The sequence below is a fragment of the Neolamprologus brichardi genome, chromosome 15, assembly GCF_056152115.1.
Source record: "Neolamprologus brichardi isolate AB-2024 chromosome 15, ASM5615211v1, whole genome shotgun sequence".
In the NCBI taxonomy this organism is placed as follows: Eukaryota; Metazoa; Chordata; class Actinopteri; order Cichliformes; family Cichlidae; genus Neolamprologus; species Neolamprologus brichardi.
In genome coordinates, this window is record NC_142118.1 from 28,200,262 (window position 1) to 28,222,550 (window position 22,289).

Sequence of the window (22,289 nt, forward strand, 5' to 3'; positions counted from 1 at the left end):
CCAATACCGATACCGATATCATAAATTTGGATATCTGCCGATACCGATATGAATCCGATATAGTGTATTTTTTAATCAATAAAACTGTTTTTTTAACATCTTGCTGCATTTTGTATAAGTTCATAGTCAAGTTTTTGGTTTTTTTAAACTAAAGCTATTCTGTTATACCTGTATGCAAAAAATACAGTGCACCCAAAATATTTAATTGTTCAACAATACTGATCAATCTAATAAACTTAAACCTACACCATCCTCCCTATTCTGGTATTTTAAAGAGTACTTAGCAGAAATATTAAACAACCTAACTAATAGGGTTCTAAAACTCCCAGCAAAAAAAAAAAGGGAACCACCCCCCACCCTCCGACATAATCAACTTTATTTTAATGCACGTGTAAGGAAAATAAAATGCACAGAAATCTATTATTTTTCTAATATAATTAAATAGATTCAACATCTTTCTTCAACAGAATTGCAGACTGTACAGATGGTACCTTCCCAAAGGAAAAAGTACTATAGCTTGCTAGGGTATATTAGACTTAATAGTTACTATTTACAGTAATGGACTTCTATACATTTTACATCAGATTAAAACTTTGGGTGTAAGATTCAGATAATTATTTATTAAAAGCTAGACATTTTAAATGAGAATAAGAAAGAGAAGTATTTCTTAGTACCCCCCTGTTCCCTGCATGCCCTACCTGTCCCCCTGGCAAAACTTTGCTAGACCCGCCCCTGCACAGTTACCAGCCGTCAGCTGCGTAGAAAAAGATCCTGGTGTAGAAATAATATTAAATAAATTCTAACAACAGCTTATCAAGCTTAAACGTGCTGCTGTTGTTCAGCCGCTGGTTTCCTCTTTCTGGTGCAAAGTGGGCCAAAAACAAACAAGAGAGACGGACTCGCGACAGAAAAGCCGATCAGCTGATCATTGATCAGTTTCATGATTGAAGTAGCAACAAGAGAGGGAGGGAGAGAATTAGGGGCAGTCGCTACATATATCCGTTGTTATGCTTAACGTGGGAATGCTTTACAAACATTCCGAGATGAACTTACACACTTGCTTTACTTCTCTCTGGGATAAATTTCTCTGAGATGAAATGCCGGTTTGGTAGCGAGGCTCCAAATGCTCAACCAGACAGAGGTCTTGCACGCCACAGCCGCTCTATCGCATGAGGCATACTGCTCCGACGTGCTAAGGTTATGAGCTGAGTTACGCCATGTCGCAAGTTTTGTGAAGTGCTTTCACTGTACTTACATGTTTCCGTCACTAAATTTCAGGGTTGTGCACTATACATTTCACTGCATACATTTATTTCACAGCTGGAATTATATTGCTTATTAGTCATAAAGCCTAGATCAATGGAGAGCTCCAGTGATAGTTGTCCATGTGGTCTTCTTCTTCTGTCCTTTAGTCAAAGTGATCATTAGGTCCTTGGTCATCTCTCTCACTATGCCCCCCCTGCCCAGTTTGGCAGGGTGACCAGCTCTCGGAAGGGTGCTTGTTGGGCTTGTTTTTTGCTCTCATATATATAATCAGCTGTGAAACCTTCTATAGAGAGCTGTGTGTCTTTCCAGATCGCATCCAATCAATTGAGTTTAGCACAGGTGGACTCTAATCAAGGTGTAGAAACATCTCAGCAATGATCAAGAGAAATATGTCGCACATGATCTAATTAACAAGTGTTTTTGCCAAAGACTATGTAAATGTGATATTGGGGGGGGCATCTGAATGCTTTCTGAACACTGTACACACTGTAAAATGAAAGCTGGAAACATTCAGACTTTAGTGTGATTCAGTGGTTCTCAAGCTTTTAACAGGCTTTGTCTCATAAAGGATCCCTCCCTACTCTGATGGGAATTTTTATTAATGTCTTTGACTGAGAAAATACATTTGAGGATTTTACTTTCAAGTACACACACACAAAAAAACAACTTGTAGCCCTCCCCACAAAGACAAACAGGTGTCAGAAACACAGACAGCTGATGTTCTGCCACAGGTGGTGCCTGACACAAACTGTGTGATTTACTGCTGGTCACTCTCTACTGCGGGTGTGTGTTTATGTGTGAGTGGACTGATGTGAGAGTTCATGCTGGTGTGGTAAAAACGCTGACTGCTGATCCCTGACGATTATTAATGTGCAAGTCAGCGAGACGCAAAATTGTCATCCTGTTGTCACCATTACAGATCTGCAGCCACAGCAAGTGTTTCTATTTTAACTGGTTGCTTGAATTTCAGCCATATGTGTGTGGGATATATCACATGTCCATCATCAAGTGAAGTCCTGTAAGCTACTGACACACAAAAGGGCTGAAAGAAGCTTATCAAAGGTGAGGCTGAATCAGTTAGTCTACAAAACTGAAAGGACTATTTCTTTATGTAGCTGAAGGAGATCCTCCTCCTCCCTGAATTGAATAAGTGCACAAACCACTCCTGTGTGTCGTTGTGGTTTTAAACTAGCCGAAGGGAAAGACCTGACTCTATAGTTCTTGTAGACTGGAAGTGGAAGGTGGCAAATCCCAAAACATAACAGATTACACATTCTATTATCCTCTTCTAGGACTTCCTAGAAATATCATTATCAAACTGTATGTGGTGGAAAGGACAAACAGACTTTTACCACAACATTAGAGGCAGCTATAGTTTGCAATGTTGCCTCTGAGATGCAGGTTCTTCGTGCTAAAAGCCTGTGTTTTGTCAGTCTGTTCATGAAGGGTCTTGTCGCTGTGTTCTTCTGTGAGGATGGAGTCCCCGTGGGTGCGTACGTGTCGAAACACTAGCACCATCCATCCTAAAATCCGGAATCAATACAAGTCATCCACTCGAGTGACTGAGCTGTGACTGACTCACCGATGATAAATGAACCGTCAGCACAACGCCCACTCCTCACCAGCTCTGTTATTCTGACATCTAACACAATGAAGCAGTAAATGTCATTAGATCTGAAGCAAATGAAGCGTACTCTCACTGCAAACTGCTCAAAGGCAAAAGGGCACCATCCAAATCCTGATGCAAGCAGCCTGATCTGAACTCAGTTTTGTTGCATCAGTTTTCTTCTGCGCTCATTAGGTCTCTAAAGTTCACCCCAGACTAATATGCCAGTGAACTCTGTCTGCCATCTAGTGTGGAGACCATGAAATGATCTCCACAACATTACCAACATTCTGCCAGTGTTAAAAAAAATTTTTGTATTTGGGTACTGTAATTCTTTTCCACACTTACTTCACTAAAATATTTTTCTAGTACCTTAGGTGCATTGGTACTTATTAGTCCTAATCCTCTGAGCTCTAGGACAGGGGTGGGGAACTCCAGGCTTCAGAGGCCAGTGTCTTGCAGGTTTTAGATGTGTCCTTTATCCAATATAGCTGATTTAAATTCCCAAATTACCTCTTCAACATGTCTTGAAGTTCTCCAGAGGCCTCATAATGAACTAATCATTTAAATCAGGCATGTTGACCCACGGTGATATCTAAAACCTCCAGGACACCGGCCCTTGAGGCCTGGAGTTCCCCACCCCTGCTTTAAGAGATTAAGTCATAAATGGAACCCTAAGTTTTTAGGAAAAACGTGAGAAGATTTAGATGTGTTTCAGTTAAAATTATTATTTTCTTTGCTCCCTGGTTGTGAAGACTTGAGAGAACAATTTCATAAAAACAAAAATTACATACTGTGATAGCCCTGGGTAAGAATTGGGGTTTCTTCGACCTCAGAGGATTCACAGTGACTGTTAAGGTTGTTTTCTTTGTGTTAATTTGCAAAACATTATTTTGTCATTCTTGGTCCATTTGCTACTTTGACTTTATTTCTTGTGTGTTTAATTCCTTCGAGGTTTCCATATATGTTGCTTCCTATATCCTTTGCCCTCCTCTGTTTTCCTTTATCTGTCATCTTGTCAGTCTTTGTCTCCGTGCAGTTGTATCTTTTTCCTGTTTGTTTCTCTGGGCATCAGTTTAGTTTCCTGAGGTTTTTTTTTTTTTTTTTTGCTGTGCTTCAATTACAAGATATTTTTCCTGCTGCTATGCTTTTTTTTCTTAACCAGTTAGGTTAAGAAAAAAGCCTAACTGGTTCTTTGCCACTAATCTTAACAAATTAGTGGCAAAGACCCAGAGATTCTATTTCATGTAGTTGGGTTCACTTCACACCCCAAGTCTTTGACATTTACGTGATAATAGTGTGAAGGTATAACCCTCTTTTTATGTGTTATGTGTAATGTGTAAATCAAAACAGAGTGCAGTCATGTGTAAATAATTTAGAAACTCTACTTAACTGATAAAAAGGAGTAGTACATTAGTACTCGTTTCTCGTTCCTGTCCTTTGTGTTTGTAATTAATATGTATCACTCTGGATGAAATTGTTCACTTCTTTAAAACTTTGTGTTGTGATTGTGATTTTCTCTTTTAATTTAACAGCCACATTTAAAATGATCACATATGTTTAAAATATAATAATAATTTCTCATTTTCAACATATAATATTTTTTACTTTAAATTTACATGTCCTCATTTTTTTTTTCTCATTTCTTCTTCTTATTGTTATTTGTATTATTATTACTTAAGTACTTTACTTTGCTGCCGTTCAATATTCTAAATATTTGGGGTGTATGATTTTAAATTTTGATATACATATTTTGTTATTTTAGTCGTCTTTAACCACAACCACTTGGAGGCGACATAAAGACATTCCCACGCTTTACATCACAGGAACATTTCCGGGTCTAGGCCTGTGTACAATTTCAAAACAAAAGCAAAACAAACCATCCCGCCTACTCAGAAAAACGAGAGGCAAGATTTACGTTACTGAACTAGTGTATGACATTCCATAAAGTGTACAGTGTCTTAAATAAATAGAAAAATAAATAAACAAATTAAAAACTGTTCTATATGACTCTGCGTAACTGCTTACTTTTGCTTTGTTGAATTCGAAATATCTATTTACTTTGTCATGTGTTATGTTATTACTTTCAAAAATTTAAGTGTATGCTGATTTTATTTGATTGCATTTAATAAAATTTCAGGTTTGTGCCTTATCAACAAACGTGTTTGCCTCTTATTGCCTTTTATACCATTCTGCTTATTTGAGCTATTTGTTATGTGTTTGCTTATAACTTAATCTTTTAAAACCACTGTTTAAAAAAGGCTCATTGAGGAAGTATGTTATATCAATTTATTCATCTTGCATTTCAGGTCAGCCTATATCATGTGGTCGTATCTTGATGAAACATTAATTTTGAAAGCTTAAATTAAATGTAAACGTTTTAAAACTTTGTAATATTTCATTGCTGGTGCTGTTTTTAAATATATAATCATATCTTTCTGACTAAACTCACCCCAAGACATAAGAGTTAGATGATTTCTATTAGTCTACATTATTTTATTTTCTCTCTGCTCCATTAGTGACATTGATTTCCCTCAGTGTTGGATTTTTCTTTTCTATGGCCTGTGTTCACAGCACATAATTTTTTTTTGAAGGCCCTTATTTATTCAGAGGGAATTTTGCCACCTTCAGATGAATGAAATGACACACTCAAACAAGCATACGGAGACCCCCCCCCCCCCCCAAAAAAAAAAAAAAGAAAAAAGAAAAAAGAAAACAAGCAAAAATATCAGGTCCCAATCAGAGTTTCAGGCCTAAAAGATCAAAGGTCTAATCAGGTCTAGGATATTTATCAAGTCAGTGTTTCAGTTCGTTGTCTCTTTTAATAGCTTGTAAGGGAGCACTGCTCGATTACGGTACTCAAAACTTTTTTTGTGATTTTTCAGTAAGCTCAAGTCTTGTGCTTTTATTTTGAATGTGCACACCGGATATGGGTTCGGCGCCGTGGTCTCTTCGGTGTGATTGGTTGTACTCACGTTGCTGCTGATGTGGTGTTCCGAAGTTAGCAAACGCGAACATCCGATTCAAACTTGTTTTCTGCTTTTGTTAGTATTGTAGCTTTGTGAAAACAATGCCTTACTATCAGACGTGGGAGGAGTTCGCCCGTGCAGCAGAAAAACTGTATCTGACAGACCCAATGAAGGTAATAACACTTTATTTAATAAGTACCATACTGGATAGCCTGTTAGCTAGATGGCACGTTAGCAACGTGACTGTGCTGACTGTTGGTTCAATATTTTTTCATGTTAAATTCTGAACATTTTTGTTATGTTTTTTTTTTTTTTTTCAGGTCAGAGTGGTTCTAAAATACAGACACTGCGACGGAAACCTGTGCATTAAAGTGACTGACAATGCTGTGGTAAGTACACCGAGGAAAAAACGTGGAATTGTTTGTACCAGCCAGTGAAATATGAGAGGTTATCTTGAGAAACCTCTTAAAACTCGTTTTTTGGACGAGCAGCCAGAAACTTCTTTCTTTGTTTTCTGAGTTTTTTGGTACTAGTTTGTGTGAGGCTAAATCGTAACGTGTAGCGGAGTAACACAAGTAGGCTAGCAGCTGCGAGGTTTTTTTTGTTTAATAAAGCCCCTGTAATCTTTTACATTTTGTTGTGTAATAAAGTGTGAGCAGTGGGAGGGGGATACACCATTTTAGCTGTTTTTCTTCTTCCTGTGTTGTGCTGGATTTTTGTATACTTTGTACTTTTTCCGTGTTCATTTTATGGTAGAAATATTAGGCTTACTTGACAGTGATATCCAATGTCTAATGGCCTGGCTGCATTATATTCCAGATATCCCAAATTCTTCACTTCTATGATTTTGTTTGGAAGGTTGGCGGGTAAACTCATCTTTAGAGAGGACTACAGATCTATAATATTGACATCTAGCCCTATATTCACAAACTTTCCTAATACTTAGAGTAGATCCCATTGTCAAAATGCTAAGAAAGTTCTTAGATTTAATTTCGTTTTAAAATCATTTATCCATAAATTCATATAAAATCAGCGTAAAGGCTTAAATGGTTCTTAGGCACAGGAGAAAATGACAGTATGTAGATTATCATGCCACCTTGCCCACTTTTTCTTTAAGTGAGGTAATGGCATATGATTAATTCAGTCTCAAATCATTGTGAGCCTTCTGCTCAACATCTCCATTTAGCATGTTTGTGCACTTTGAAATTTGCACTTTGAAATTTGAGGCAATGTTTGAACATGAACATCTCAAACTATTAAAACTATTAAAGATAAAAGCTGGAAATTTTCATTTTGATATTTCTTAGTACAGGATTGAAACAGACTCTGTACTTTAGGACACACTTTTTTTTTTTTAAAGTGCATTGGTTATAAAAATATAAAAAATGAATAAATTAAGCACTTAAAGTGCCATATTTTAGCACACACTAATAATACAAATATCACATGGCAAAAGCCACTGAGCAACAGCTTGTGAGTGGTGTCTAGCTGTATTTCACAATAATACAAAATAAAACACGTAGAATACTTTTTAAATTTCCTGATCCCTGCTTGCTGGTAGGAGTTTTAAATGTAATCTTAATTACAAGACTTCTTCAGGGCGATAAGTCTCAAAGTGGTAGGTAGAATTGATCTTGAAAAGTAAATATAGCAAAACAAGTAAAAGTTACAAAAAATGGCTTAGTAAGTTATTCCACATAAGTAGTCTTGCAAAGCCAAGTTGCCATGTCGACGTGGCATGACTTGCAGTCTGATGTATGAGTATAACCTAGCCCTAATCTTAATGCCACAACTGCCACAAGCATTCGATATACTGACTGCATGAATGAACGCTGCAAAAGTTTGTGTGTGTGCGCAAAGATGGATAGATAGCATAATCTGAAATATGAGACTGCTTCTTGACCATGCTGCTTACAACGTGGGTCTTGAAAAATGAAGGATATGCATATATTTAACAAAATAATGATCTCAGTTATAAGTACTTCTCAATGTGAAGGTTTTTATTTATGTATTTATTTTGTATTATTATTAATGTGTGCTCATATATGGTACTTTACAGGACTGCTTATAGTTTTAAACTAGCCAGTACTGGCATTTGTTTTTATATATTTCAGTCACAAATTACTGGTCCTGATTCAGCTCTGTGTAAAGAAAAACAAGTGAAAATTTCAGGCTTTTACCTTTTTGAGATAAAGTTTTGAGAGAGCCATATTTTATTATTGCCTGTGGAAACAAATGACTTGAAAGTGGCTAGACAAGCCTTTACTTGGGCCATGAAATTTGTATCAAAATCGGAATGACCCTTTGTAAATCATTGCATACAGTTTGTATAAAGTAATTAATGGATCTTTGGAATGGAATTAATATCTTTAATTTTTGGGTTGTGATACATGGTGAAGACTGCTTTGAGTCTAGTATTATTCATATGAGAATATAAGTGGGGCTGTGTGGTAACCAACACATCAAGCACAGCTGTGTCATAGTGCGTGTTGTTTGGTTGATGTTTTCTAGAGATGCACCGGTTGACCTGCCAGGGACCTGAATTGGTTGTTTTCACTGTAACTTTACAGCAAAAATGTCCCTGGTTTGAATCCTGGCTAGGTTCATTCTCTGTGGAGATTGCATGTTCTCCCTGTGTCTGTGTGGGTCTTTCCTGGGTACTTGGTGCTGGCTTAATTAGTTGTAGTGGTGGGGTGTTCCTGGATGTTGCTGAGCTCTCTTAAGGCTCACATCTCATGGTTGTAAACCCAACCCCAGCTCCAATGTGTTGGAATATTGTTGTTGATAGTGGGTCTTGCTCAAGTGGAAGTCTGTGGTGCTGCTACACAAGGCTACAAAGCATAACAATGACTTCTGTGACCAGTTACAGTCTAAGAAATTGAAGTTTGGATTTCATCCATGAGATAAGAAGATGCTGATTGTGTTCTTGTCACATAATTATAGTAAGATTTATTTTAAAAAGGCATTGAGTGTAGAACTGTGTACACATGCCAAAATAATGTAACTCTGTATCAAGCAATTATTGATTTACAAAAAGGTGTGCACCACCAAAAGAAAGCAACAATGTAACTCTATCATTTAGGTGACTCCTTAATCACTACTATAAAACAGTAAAAACCTGTAGTTTTCATGCTGTAACTGCCGTCATTTGGTGTCTTCTCCATCTTTACAGTGTTTACAATACAAGACAGACCAGGCCCAGGACGTGAAGAAGATTGAAAAGCTCCATGGGAAGCTGATGAGACTCATGGTGTCCAAGGAGACGCACAGTGGTGCCATGGAGACGGACTAAAATGCTCTTGAAGAGCTAAAGTTTTGGAGCTCTCGGACTGAGTTCAGAGGACATGGTGGTGCTGCTGAGAGAATAGAAACATCAGAGTGGGACGAGTCTGTAAAACGGGAATGTGGGGAGCTGGATCTGGCTGCTTACACTGGTTTAATGCTGCCAGAGAAGCTATAGATATATACTGTATATATTTTCAGGATTTGTTTTTTAAGTTTCACTGTCCACCTTTCCTTTACAGGCATTATCATATCCATAATGGTGTAAGTTAAATGTAAGATCTGTGTAGGGGTGGGACAACATTAGCTGCTGTGTAAGCAGCTTTGGCACCTTGAATTCTTTAAAGACATTTCCATAAATTTTTAGTTTTGAAGGGGAAGAAAAAGATGGGCAATGAAGATAACTTGTCTTTTTTTTCATCTTTCTAGCTATGTCAGATTCAGTTTAAGCCCAGTTTATTTTGATTTTTCTCCCCCCTCATTGTGCCACATGAATGAAACAGAGCTTTCTGATTTCCCAGCAAGGGTGTGGAGAAAACCCAGTGTTTCCACACTGACATGTTCAATAAATGGTTGTTTACCCCAGTCAGCAATATAGCTCTTTTATTCATCTCATTATGGATTATATTGTGTTCAACAGTCATACATCAACGTCATTATGCCAGACAGCTTATATGACATTGGGTTTGAATTAATGAGATAACATGTCCTTTATTTAGCCCAAGCAGTTAAAATAACTCAAATGCAACAAAATCAAAAAGTACAGTTTTATGTAGCTCAGTCATAATACATGACCAAACAAATCTCAGTCAAAGTAAATAAACATATAATATAAATGCTGATTTAGAAAAACAAAACAAATTTAAGCAATATTATCTAGCAAAGCAAACGGAATTAAAAAGGGCTTACTAATTTAAACGATCACCTGCGTGTCGGTCAACATCCTGTCCTCAGATGGACATGGATCATTTAGCGGCCTTCTGTGTATTCCAGTAAAGCTGAAAAAGTTATGTTTGTTTTAATTAAGTTTTTCCCAGGAAGAAAAAAACCCTTCATGAATTATGTAACTTTTTTTATTCTTGGTCCAATTATTTTTCAAGTTCGTTTTTACTTTTTCATTCATAGTGATCAATATGAAAAAGGTATTACAGAAGCAAAAATAAAAATTTCTATTTGTCATATTTAAAGCTGGAGTGAGTGTTTAATGCAGGCACATAAACGCAAGGATGACTTCAAAGTGAGCCTTTAATTGCTGAAATTACCAGTACATTCACAAAATCCAAACAATAGAAATAAGGAGCCTGGGGGCAAGTCCAAAGAGAATAAGGAAAGCTGCACATGAAGAAAAACAGGAGTATACAAACCTCTTGTTGAAAGACAAAATAGAGACAATGATATATGATAATATGTCGGTTTCTAAAATTATAGTTTTGTGAAATGAGCAGCTGGATATGCTGAACCTTCTTCCTTGTACAGACCCCGGATCTGAGGTAGGATGGCAGCTGAAGAACGGTCCCAAACATGATGTGCTCTCCCCAATGAGTGGAACTGGGGATGAGGTTGTTGGAGAATGCTCCTAATGTAACAGTGGATGGTGTCCTGGGGATCTTTTTCCAGATCTGGATTAGCGTGTCACTGAGCTCCTTGAGCTCTCTAAGGTGCAAATGTCCAACAGCCTAAGCCACCAATAAATCAGTGATGCAGGATGACGTTCTCCACATAAAAAACAAACTACATGTGATTGATGTGTTTTGTTCCTTCATAGATCAACTTTGATCTGTAAATCGTGAATTGATTGTAATTTGTTTTTCAGTATCTCTGTACCTATTGTTCTTTTCTTTGCTGGCTCCCTGTTGTTGAGTTGTCTTCTTGTAAATATTCAGGAATATTCATTCATTTTTCATTTGTAGTCAAAGTGCCTTTTTTTTCTAACTAACTACAAACATGTGTATTTGGGTCTTCCCTGTCAACATTTTCATCAGTAATACAAATGCTGAAAGTTACGTTTATCATAGTATAACCACACGTGCTCGCCAAAAATATGAAGATCTTTATTAAAGGTCCGTCCATTTTTCTTCTGCGTATTCAATTCAAGGTGGCAAGAGTCCAACCCAGGTGTCATTGGGCAACAACAGGGCACAGGTTTCACGTCTGTCACCAGGTTGACACATAGAGAAAGACAACTATACACACTCATATTCACAAATTAGAATCACATTCCTTTGGGAAGAAGAGGAACGCACAGAGAGAGCCCAGCTACTCACATCTGCACAGATACACTCCAGGTTAGCAGATTCAAATCCAGGACCTTCTTGCTCTGAGGCAACAGTGCCAACCAGTGCACCACATGCTCCCCTACAAAGTGAACTTAAAAAATACAGCAGGAATATTCAGAAATGTTTTATGTTAATAGATAACTGATGGCTGCCTTTCGTCAGAAAGAACTTTTAAAAAATTATGCAAACCTTGCCTTACTTAAGATGACGAGTTAGGGCGAGTAATTCACTGTGAGTAGTAGTCGTAGTGACGTTGTTGTTTTTTCAGGAAGCTCTACGTTCTGTTTTTTGTGCTTTTACGTCCATATAACGTTTGACGTTTTTAATTTGAAGGTCGAAAACGGAAGTTCAAAACTTTTCGCCCCTAGCTGGTTTGCATACGCAACGTGCGCTGTGACAAACTTCCGTCATGAATTGGACTACAAATGTCCCCAGATCGTGTAGTTATTTTCCCAGTCGGATGGATTCTGTGAGCAGCCTTTCTCTGAACCACGGCCACATTTAGGAAAAGTTGAGCATAAATGCGACTTACACCAGGTTTGTGTCAAAAGCTGTTTCAGTGTCGTTTCAACAACTGTGTTCATCAAGTTTTGCGAAGACGATGCGTTTACAGTTTGAACCAGAGTGAGAGAAGCCAGCCAGCCGGCTTGAAATTCAAACTTAAGGATGCGTCGGTTGTCGTTAACGTCACCACTACCGCGTACAAACGTACACTAGCGTTAACTAGTTTAGTTATTTTGCCTAACATTTAGGTTCCTACGAACAAAGGAGCTGTTCTTCCCATCTTTGAAACGTTAGCATCTTGTACGTGTGGACTTGAGTGTCGCATTTTGCCTTTAACAGATTATAGTTGGGCGAGGCTCCGTCTAATCTGTGGAGAAACAAGTTCAGCTGAGAGGTGCTAGTCACACTTGTCAACTACGTATGTTTCGCTGAACGTGACAACATGTCTTAAACTGTGCACGTGTCGTAAATATAGTATCACTCTTATAATAAAGCGGTGTCCAGATGGCACTACATATGTTCTTGGGTATTTTTCATAGATTGTATACAACAGAGGTGTTGTGCCCGGGCCATCTGACAATGGAACTAGCACCAAGATGGTAATTTAAGGCCAGCTATTAAAGTTTAGGTATTTATGTCCAGATAAACTGGATAGTAAAAAATGCAAATGCATATAAAATATCTGTTTAACAAGTGTAATGATTCTAGTACGTAATAGAGACCTTATGACTTGTAATATGCCACTTCAAAAAGGTCACTGTAGTGTTTTCCAGGTTCAAAATGAGCACTTTAGTCCGCATGAACAGTGGTTCGGGTAATAAGTCTGTGTGACATTATTCCATTCTATGTCCTGCTATTTCTGGCCCTTTGGGAAAAACAAAAATTTCATTTGTCAGGGAGTAAATCAAACCTCAATCTGTATCAGATCAAAGAATAACCAGAAAAAAAGAATTTAAGGCAAAAAGTAAAGAAGAAAGCAGTAATACTAAAACAAGTGGATCTTTACAATTTGTTAGTTTTACAGTAGCTTCATGTTTTTGTGTTGAAGCACAACAGGGCACCTGTCTCCTCTTTTCACTGTCTGCTTATACATTAGTTTGCATTTAATTAATCTCTGGCTCATTTTCACACTGTGTCTTTTGTCTTACCTCCTTATCCATCACCCCCAACTACTTTCAACAGATTACTGCCCCTGCTTGGGCCTACACGAGGTTTCTTTCTGTTAAAAGGGAGTTTTTACCTCCCATTGTCACCAAGTGCTTGCTCATAAGGTGGTCCTCTGAATGTTGAGGTTTCTCTGTATTTTTGTTAGGGTCTTTACCTTGAGGTGACTGCTGTTAGGACTTGACACTATATAAACAAAATTGAATTGAATATTAAATTATTATTTTTTTTTTACAATGGCGGGAAACTAGACCTTGTTAGAAAAATGGTACTTGATGTAGACACTGCCTGCATTTCCGGTAGGAACACGGGTAGTTCCTCAAATGGTCCTGAGTAAATGTTCTACTGATTACACCAGGTGAATGCAAGCTTTTTGTCTCTGTCTGCGCTGTAGTTATTCAACACTCCTTCTTTCACTGTCAGCAGCATGTCCACTTTGACCAGTCAGCTTTATAAGTTTTTGTGAACCTGTTGTCTGTTTCCACAGCGGTATGAGTCTACGGGAAATTAGTGAGAATCTGAAACTGGCCCGTGAATATGCCTTGCTGGGAAACTACAGCTCAGCCAGTGTTCTCTATCATGGGCTGCTTGAACAAATCAAAAAATATGTGTACACGTTGCGAGACAGCAGTTTCCAGCAGAGGTGGCAGCAGGTAAATGTAGTGCTGATCTTTTATCTGATCATATGAGGAGCCGGTCCCAATTTTTCTTATGCATGCACCTGTGGTTGTTTCTCAGCTGTGGCAGGAAATCATCGAAGAGAATCAACAAGTTCAGGACATAATGTCAACTCTGGGGAACTTTCAGTTGGACACAGCTCCTGTTAAACCCAGTAACCATGATGATTTTGAAATGAGACCTTTGCATGTGGAACAGAGGTACTGCACTGGCTATTTACATACACGTATTATTTTCTGCTTATTCGTTGCTTAGGAAATTTCATATGCTACAAATTCCGATGCTTCGTGAACAGATATCTGCTTCTGGTTTAATTCTGCAGTTTTCTGAACTGCAATTGTTGAATAAGCCAAGAACAATAGTCATGATGTAGTCATATGATTGAGATCAGTGAACCTCTGTAAGCCTCTGTGAGCTTGATTTGTTCCTGCTCTGCCCTCCAGAAAGATGGCTGGTAAACCTCAAACTGTATTTTTAACAACATAGTTTATATTATGTTGCTTGTATGCTTGTAACATATTTTTTTGGCCACATGCTCCATTTTGAACAACATTAGTGATTTAAAAAAAAAAAGTATATATTTATTTTATCAAGGCCAGAAATTTCCGTTTTGGGATGAGAGCAGCTATCTGCCACAAACAGATTGTGGCAGATACTCCACCTTAAGCTTGGTTCTGCCAGAGGTCTCTTCCTGTTAAAAGGAAGTTATTCTACCATACCATCTCTGACTACTACTCACAGAGGATCATGTGATTTTTGTGGTTGTCTAAGAAGCTTGGAAAGAAAAGCGTCTGGACTTCTTGAAGTTTCTTGAAGACGTTTCACCTCTCATCTCATCATCTTCTCGGTTAAGAAGCTTAAAGAAGTCCAGACTCTTTCTTTCCAAGCTCCTTAGATTGCGATGACCTAGATGACTGAGAACCTTTACAGATTCTTGTGGTTCTTTCTCTAATATTGTATAATTTTATTTATACTGATGCTATACAGAATAAATTGCACTCCAACCACCCAGTTCAAGTGAGTTTTAAGTTATCTGGTAATTAGCAGACTGTATGTTTGTAACACAGATATCTGCACATCAGTGCTGTCTTATAAAATACTGGAATTTCATATAATATTTCATATTATTCGTCTTATTTGGCTACAGCTGCCTGTAACCATTTCACCCACAATACAGATTTTAGTTTTTTAGAGGAAAATTATGCAAAGAGACCAAATCTGTTTTTGTACAGTCTGTAAACATGCCTGTGCCAAAAAAAAAAAGCCCAACAAAAAACTGTAACGTTGGCTGTTTAATGGGACTGTTTTTGGCATTTAAGGGCTTGTCTCATTTTTCATTCGCAGAGGTTGCCTTGAATCAAAATGAGAAGCAGATTGGACTGAGAGTCTGGAAAATTTAGGCTGCTAGTGCAAATGATGATGCTTAAAAAAACATGCTAGCTTATTATCATCATCACCGAGGACACTCTCACAAGAGATGCTTGATCTCAAGAGTTTTACTTCCTGGTTAAATAAATGTTTGTTTTTGTTTAGAGAAAAAAAAAAAAGAGTAGCATTAACTTCAAATGCAGGACGGTGTCTCAGTCTGTTTTTTTTTTTCCTTTGGCTTTTTGACTGTGTGCTGTGGCAGTTTGGTCTGGTCTTGCTAGTTTTAAATGAAAGATTATGATATTAAGCTCTTTAGTTGGCTATTGGCCGATAGAATAATCGGAGTGGTGTCAGATCAGTAATATTAGCACAATATTCAAGGGGGGGGGGGAAACAATCAATCATACGGTTCTGTCTGGTTTGTGCTCTAAGCACTAAGGCAACAGCTGATTCACAAAGAATGTAAATGTATCAATGATTCAACACCTGTTGACATTAAGGGGTTGCAGTTGATAGTCTTATCCCTGTTTTCTTCACAGACATTCTCCCTGTCCTGTCAGACGTCCTACCAACCCATACAAAGACAGCAAACCTGCAAACAACCGCCTGAGTGTGGCTGTGAAGGCCCAGCAGAGGCACCTGCCCCGAGGGGCCAACGGCGACAGAAGCAGACCTTCCAAGGGCAAAGAAAAGAAGGAACCAAAGGAGGCTGCTGGCAAAGCAAAGGACGATAAGGTGAGCGATATGTTGACCGTTCCAAGTTGCAGCACACATAGTCACAGCCTTCTCTATTATAATACCACATAACAAAAAGTCTTGCTGATCAAACAGTATCACATGCGGTCTGTTTACTCACTGCCTAGCCTGTCATTCCAGTTATTTTTTTTTTCCCGAGGGTTTCGTTCAAGGAACTGGGAAGGGTTATTTTATTTTTATTTACTTATTTATGGTCTGCCTCTCAGAATAAATCAGATGTCCAGGAGAAAGAAGCAAAGAGGTTTGATGGGGCAGGATATGATAAAGACCTCGTGGAAGCTCTGGAGAGGGATATTATATCTCAAAATCCAAATATTAAATGGTAGGTGAATGCTTCAGATGCCTTGAATGACTAAGCTGTAGTCTTTGAGCTTTCCTCTGTTAGACAAACTGTAGTTTTTGGCATGTCTGCTTTGGCTTCACTTAATAGCCTTTTTGTCCTGTAGAGCAGCGGTCCCCAACCCCCGGGCCTCGGACCGGTACCGGTCCGTGAGTCGTTTGGTGCCGGGCCGCGAGAGTTGAGGCTCAGGTGTGAAATGTATAGTTTTCAGGGTTTTTATCGGTTTTCAGCGTTATTTTGTTAACGTTTACTCGGTTTTCCTTGATCTTTTCACGTGTGTTATGAATAAATTTTCTTTTTTTCGGTACCGGTACTAGTTTTATTTTGTTGTATTTATCCGCGACATCTTAAAGGCCGGTCCATGAAAATATTGTCGGGCGCAAAAAAGGTTGGGGACCGGTGCTGTAGAGGTTTATCTATCTTTCTTGGCGTGAACACCAGCCTCCCTGAGTTTTCACATCTGACATCAGTCTAAACTGTTTTTATAGGGATGACATCGCAGACTTGGAAGATGCAAAAAAACTGCTGAAAGAAGCAGTTGTGTTGCCGATGTGGATGCCAGCGTTTTTTAAAGGAATAAGACGACCCTGGAAGGTAGTGTGCAAGCACAAGTTTGTTTCATCACTTGTATCACATGTGTCCTGTTACATAGACGTTATTTTCTTCTTTAGGGTGTGCTTATGGTGGGACCTCCTGGCACGGGGAAAACACTTCTGGCTAAAGCAGTCGCTACTGAATGTAGAACCACATTCTTCAATGTCTCCTCATCAACTCTGACCTCTAAGTACAGAGGAGAGTCTGAGAAACTAGTTCGCCTTCTCTTTGAAATGGTAAGTTCCGTTTTTGTCAGTTTTGTGTTTTTTGGTGTGCTTGAATGTTCTGAACTTAGTTTCTGTTGTCTGTAGTAGTATTTCCTTTAATTTTTCAGGACTGTAAGTTAGTTTTGGAGCCCTCTAGTGGTTGGAAATCACCTAATGCACCTTTATTTCATTAATAAATAATCATTAACTGAATAAAACGTGCTATCATTTTAAGTTAAGTCATTTTTGTGAACCAATTATAACAATCTTTGTGTAAAGTTAAACAATTTCTTAGTATTAAAAATAATACACTTTTTTTTTTTTTTTTTTTGAACTGAGTCATTGCATGTGTCCCCGTACAGGCACGTTTTTATGCTCCCACCACGATTTTCATTGATGAAATTGACTCAATGTGCAGCCGCAGAGGAACCTCAGAGGAGCATGAAGCTAGCAGGAGAGTAAAGGCAGAGCTACTTGTGCAAATGGATGGTATAGAACTTTTGTCTATTTCCTTTCATGCTAGATATATTTACCTTTTGATGGAGGCAGTTTTTTAATTTCTCTTCTTGTTGTTGTTTTTACACAGGTGTTGGTGGAGCATCAGAGAACGACGACCCATCAAAGATGGTGATGGTCCTGGCTGCAACCAACTTTCCATGGGACATTGACGAGGCTCTGAGGAGACGCCTGGAGAAGCGGATCTACATTCCTCTTCCTTCAAGTACAATTGTTGTTTTACTGGTTTCCACATTGTAGGCAATGAAATGCAATTATTGAAAATGAAAACTGCCAACAACTCTAAACTCTGAAGTGTTGCATGTTTTAATAACTAATAACAGATCATAACAGATTGGATCATAACTGCTTGACTTGGTGACAAGCATCAGCTGCTCAGCCGCCACATTCCTCACATCCCACTGATTTGAAGCACAGTGCACAAAGCTGACAGCACATGCAGCTTTTTTAAAGCTACTTTCTGTTCTATGGAAACATTTATAACCATGCCAGAAGGCTGCCTGGTTCAGTGTCTGCTTTGTGTTAATTAAACTTGACAAATGTTGATTTAGAAATGTACAACATGGAATTACAGTCCCAACATAAATATTCTCAAGGAGGCCTAAATTGCTAACGATGCTGAGTAAATGATGACCTTCTTTCTTCGTGTAAATATTGCTGATGAAATGACCATTTACTGAAGCAGAAAGCATGCTCTAGTTGCTGTTGGCCCTCTGTTTGCAGCTAAGGGGCGAGTGGAGCTGCTCAAGATTAACCTGAGGGAGCTGGAGCTGGCCAGCGACGTGGACTTGGACAAGATTGCTGAGCAGATGGAGGGTTACTCAGGAGCTGACATCACTAACGTGTGCAGGTCAGGGCATATTTCAAAATGAAGTTTAAAGAATACACTAAGCATAACTTCCAGATAACTGCTGATATTTACTGATGGCCCTGGTAGTTAAATGAACTGTAGTCTTGGTATTTGCAGTACCATATTTTCTGCACTATAAGGTGCACTTAAAATCCTTGAATTTTCAGAAAAATCAACAGTGCGCCTAATAATCCGGTTTGCTTGTGTATGAATTCTGGTTGTGCTTACTGACCTCGAACCAATTTTATGTGGTACACTGCGCTCAAAATCTGTCAAAAAAACATTTTAGTACGACTTTGGTAAGCTATGAAGCCGCACCGCTTGATGGATTGTTGGAGCATTACGGCTGCTGTAGTCAGGAGCCTCGCGGAGTAATCCAGGGTCCAAAACTCCGTCTGTTTCAGGTCCCAGAGTCAAACGAACACTGCAGCATCGCTGAGAGTTAAAAACTGTCTAAATTCTTTCATCTTTAATAAAAGGATCAGCGTTGCAGCTTTACCAGGTGTAACAATTAAGTTTAACATCCAGGCATCCATGAAAATAGAATTTAGTCAATTTAATGGAGTTAGCAGGAAGTTAGCTCGCTAGTTTCCACCTAAACGTGATATACCATGACTGAGAGATTTCTGAAAAAATTAAAATGTACAGCTCTGCAATCACTTCCAACATAAATGAAGACAGAAAACTAAACAGCAGTGACTTTTGTAGGGTTACTGAAGTTGGACTATCTGGTATATAATGATGTGCTACGTGATCCCTTGCGACACAGCTATGCTAGCATAACATAAACACAGTGAAGCTGGAGGATGAACACTAACTTTTTTTCCACTTGATAAAAGTTAACAAATGCATTCGCATGAAAGGATGCTGTAAACGGACTAAACTTCAGTCAGGAGAACAACTGAGATAATCAATCCAAGATACGAGGTTAGTCATTAATATACTGCAACAACATGGGGAATAGAGCAGCTGCGAGAGAATTCAACATTAATGAATGGAGGAAGCAAGAAGAATAAGTTGAGTAAAGTTTGACTTATCTGCCTGTTTTGTATCGCTTAATGCGCCTTATGTATGAAAACAGACCCGTTCATCGACAGTGCGCCTTATAATCCGGTGCGCCTTATGGTCTGAAAAATATGGTACTTTGCTACATAAGATGTCTTGCAATTTGGCAGTAAAACTAGTATTTGCTAACACTAACCAGATGAGAGATGTGATCACTCTGCTGATGCTTGCGAAGCTCCTGTTTGTTAGCTAATAATAAATTAGAGGCTAACGTGGACAAATTGTTGCTTCCTCGCTAATTCTAGGTTTTTTGTGTTCTAGACTGGCTAGCACATTCCTATGTGAAACCACATCGTTTTGTGAGTTTGTGTTAAAGTCTGCTGTGCTGGTAGCCATATGTGTTTGATGTTAGTTATTAGTGGACTGTTACGGTACTTTTTGGCTGTGTTGCTTGCTTTATAACACTTTCTTGGGGACTAAGAGAGACGCTGATGCAAGGGACTCTGCAACAAGAATAATCTCCACAGCTGGGTGCAATTTTGCAGTATGATAATGCACGCTGAAAACATTCACGAGTTTGGTTTCAATTTAACCTAACCTTCCCACCTAAAGGTTTGTATGTGATGAACAGTATTAAGTGAAATCTGACAAACCGTTGTTGTGTGTCGCGTAGGGACGCATCTCTGATGGCCATGAGGCGAAGGATCGAAGGCCTCACTCCAGAGGAGATCCGCAACATTTCCCGGGATGAGATGCACATGCCCACCACCATGGAGGACTTTGAGTCCGCTCTGAGGAAAGTGTCCAAATCAGTTTCTGCAGCTGACCTGGAAAAGTATGAAAAGTGGATCGAAGAGTTTGGCTCCTGCTGATGAAACATTAAGTGTGCAGCTTAGTGTAAGGTTTTGTGTTCCTGCTAACTGAAATGTTTTCTTGGATCTGAGAAATGTGTCAGCTCTGGTGTATTGAGCTGCAAGTACATTTCTGAATCAGCAGGCAGGTTTATTACAAAAGTAATTACACTTGAAAAGTGGTAACTCTTCCTTTTGTACATGTTGTTGCTATGCAAACCTTTTCATCTCAGTGAGTGTCGAAAGAAGAACACGAGTAACTCGGAGCTGATTGTTGATACAATTCATTTTTGGACTTAATCATTTTAGATGGCTGGTCCTGAACATGTTGCCAAAATGTTCGACAAATCGGATATAGCTATTAGAAAAACTGACAAAACTGAGTCGGCATTTCCTGAAATACACTAATAGTAAAAGGCCAAACATGTTATATTATTAGTTTATTCTCAGTGTCGTTTTATTGTCTTTGTGCTGGTGTATCTGTTGGATACAGAACCAGCCAATCAAATGTTGTTCCCTTTATTGTTGTTCTTTTCACTTTGCACTTGATTTTATTTTAAACCGTATGGATCTATAACACTTTTTCTTATAAACATTAAACTAAGAAGCCATTTCTATATTGCGATATGTGCAAGTTTATTTATTGCTCACTATATCTGCTTAAAAAAATCTACACACAGATGAGTTCAGACATTTAATTGCAACCAAAACAAACCTGTCCAAGTTCCCCCTGTAACCTGCAAGCTCTGTTTCAGGTTTTCTATGCTTGGATCTGTATGTTACTGAGAGGGGGTGTCCTTAATAGAGTCCCGATCAAAAGTTTAAGACCACTTGAAAAATGGTAAAAAAAAATAAAAAAAATATATCATACTTTGCATGGTTGGATCTTAACAAGGTTCCGGGTAGAGCTTCATCCTCCAACAAGAAGAAATGAGAGTGAGACAAAACATTTTTTTGAGCATGGAATTTATTGAAAAAAATGCTTAAACTGAAACAGGCTGTTTAACAGCTGATCAAAAGTTTAGGACCACATGGCAAAATTATTATTATTTATTTTTTTTGCCATTTTACAAGTTGTCTTAAACTTTTGATCTGGACTGAGTCTGTCACTCACACAGCTATGGCTCCACCTGCTGTTCAAACCTCCATGAGCTGTAGCTGGGTTAAAGGAGTGGGGAGGGAGACTAATATAAGAAAGCGTGTTTCAGATTGCTGAACTGAGCTCTTCCACAGTCTGAGGTACAGCCTGGTGGTGTTGGATAGACTGAAACCAAATGTCCCAGGGTGTTTTATTGGATTTAGGTCAGGTGTGTGTGTGTGTGTGTGTGTGTGTGTGTGTGTGTGGTGGGCGCATTCAGTGGTAACAGTTAATTTATCCTCCAGGACCTGCCTGCATACTCTCACCACATGAAGCATTGTTGGAACCCAGGACCCACTGCACTAGTGTTGGGTCGTCCTAATACCTAATGGCAGTCAGGGTGCCGTTGCTTAACCTTTAGAGGTGTGTATGTATAGTCCTCCTCAGACCCTCACTGACCCACCATCACACTGGTCTTGCTGAATGATGTTACAGGACGTATAACGTTCTCCGTAGCTTTTTGACACCCTTTCATGTCTGTCACATGCAATGTTCCCTCTAATTTTTCACGTGTCTGAGCGAACACACAAACTCCCTGAGCGATCCCTTTGACCACTGTGAGCGACATCAGACGTGTGCACTGTAGTCACAACGGCATCTTATCCATCCAAGTTACCTGGTTTATTAAAATAATCAAATCACAGCGTTTACATTTATATTAGACTACTTTTAATTAACTGCTTTAGCCCACTTACAATAAAAATTAATAAATAAATCTTGTTCATGAGCTGTGTAGTATGTTAACACTATTGGAAGTAAAAATAACTTGAACTCCAATTTCGAAAACACAACTTACTTTTTTAAATTATTTTTTTTATAAAGCTCTGACTTGTATTATGATAATAATAATAATAATAATAATAATAATGGATTGCATTTATATAGCGCTTTTCAAGAACCTCAAAGCGCTTTACAATTCC

General features: G+C 38.5%; 2 protein-coding genes across 2 annotated transcripts; both read left to right on the forward strand.

Annotated features, from left to right (window-relative positions):
* The first annotated feature begins 5,816 nt into the window (after window positions 1-5,816).
* Window positions 5,817-9,708, forward strand: srp9 (signal recognition particle 9). Its single transcript, XM_006796222.3, has 3 exons — window positions 5,817-6,014; window positions 6,162-6,230; window positions 9,014-9,708. The coding sequence occupies exons 1-3, from the start codon at window positions 5,943-5,945 to the stop codon at window positions 9,131-9,133; spliced, it is 261 nt and encodes an 86-aa protein (XP_006796285.1). The 5' UTR covers window positions 5,817-5,942; the 3' UTR covers window positions 9,134-9,708.
* A 2,037-nt stretch (window positions 9,709-11,745) lies between these two features.
* On the forward strand, window positions 11,746-20,848 carry katna1 (katanin p60 (ATPase containing) subunit A 1). The gene is made up of 11 exons (XM_006796223.3): window positions 11,746-11,936; window positions 13,555-13,720; window positions 13,806-13,945; window positions 15,653-15,848; window positions 16,076-16,191; window positions 16,698-16,803; window positions 16,881-17,039; window positions 17,372-17,498; window positions 17,596-17,730; window positions 18,249-18,375; window positions 20,054-20,848. Exons 2-11 carry the CDS (start codon window positions 13,559-13,561, stop codon window positions 20,250-20,252), a joined length of 1,467 nt encoding a protein of 488 aa, XP_006796286.1. The 5' UTR covers window positions 11,746-11,936; window positions 13,555-13,558; the 3' UTR covers window positions 20,253-20,848.
* The last annotated feature ends 1,441 nt before the right edge of the window (window positions 20,849-22,289 follow it).

Excerpts from the sequence above, each read along its gene's own strand:
- katna1 (XM_006796223.3), top strand. The coding sequence starts at position 13,559 with ATGAGTCTACGGGAAATTAGTGAGAATCTGAAACTGGCCCGTGAATAT. Across the intron at positions 15,849-16,075 it reads GCAAAGCAAAGGACGATAAG|AATAAATCAGATGTCCAGGA; the intron begins GTGAGCGATATG and ends TCTGCCTCTCAG. Across the intron at positions 16,804-16,880 it reads GAATAAGACGACCCTGGAAG|GGTGTGCTTATGGTGGGACC; the intron begins GTAGTGTGCAAG and ends TTTCTTCTTTAG.
- srp9 (XM_006796222.3), top strand. The coding sequence starts at position 5,943 with ATGCCTTACTATCAGACGTGGGAGGAGTTCGCCCGTGCAGCAGAAAAA. Across the intron at positions 6,015-6,161 it reads ATCTGACAGACCCAATGAAG|GTCAGAGTGGTTCTAAAATA; the intron begins GTAATAACACTT and ends TTTTTTTTTCAG. Across the intron at positions 6,231-9,013 it reads AAGTGACTGACAATGCTGTG|TGTTTACAATACAAGACAGA; the intron begins GTAAGTACACCG and ends CCATCTTTACAG.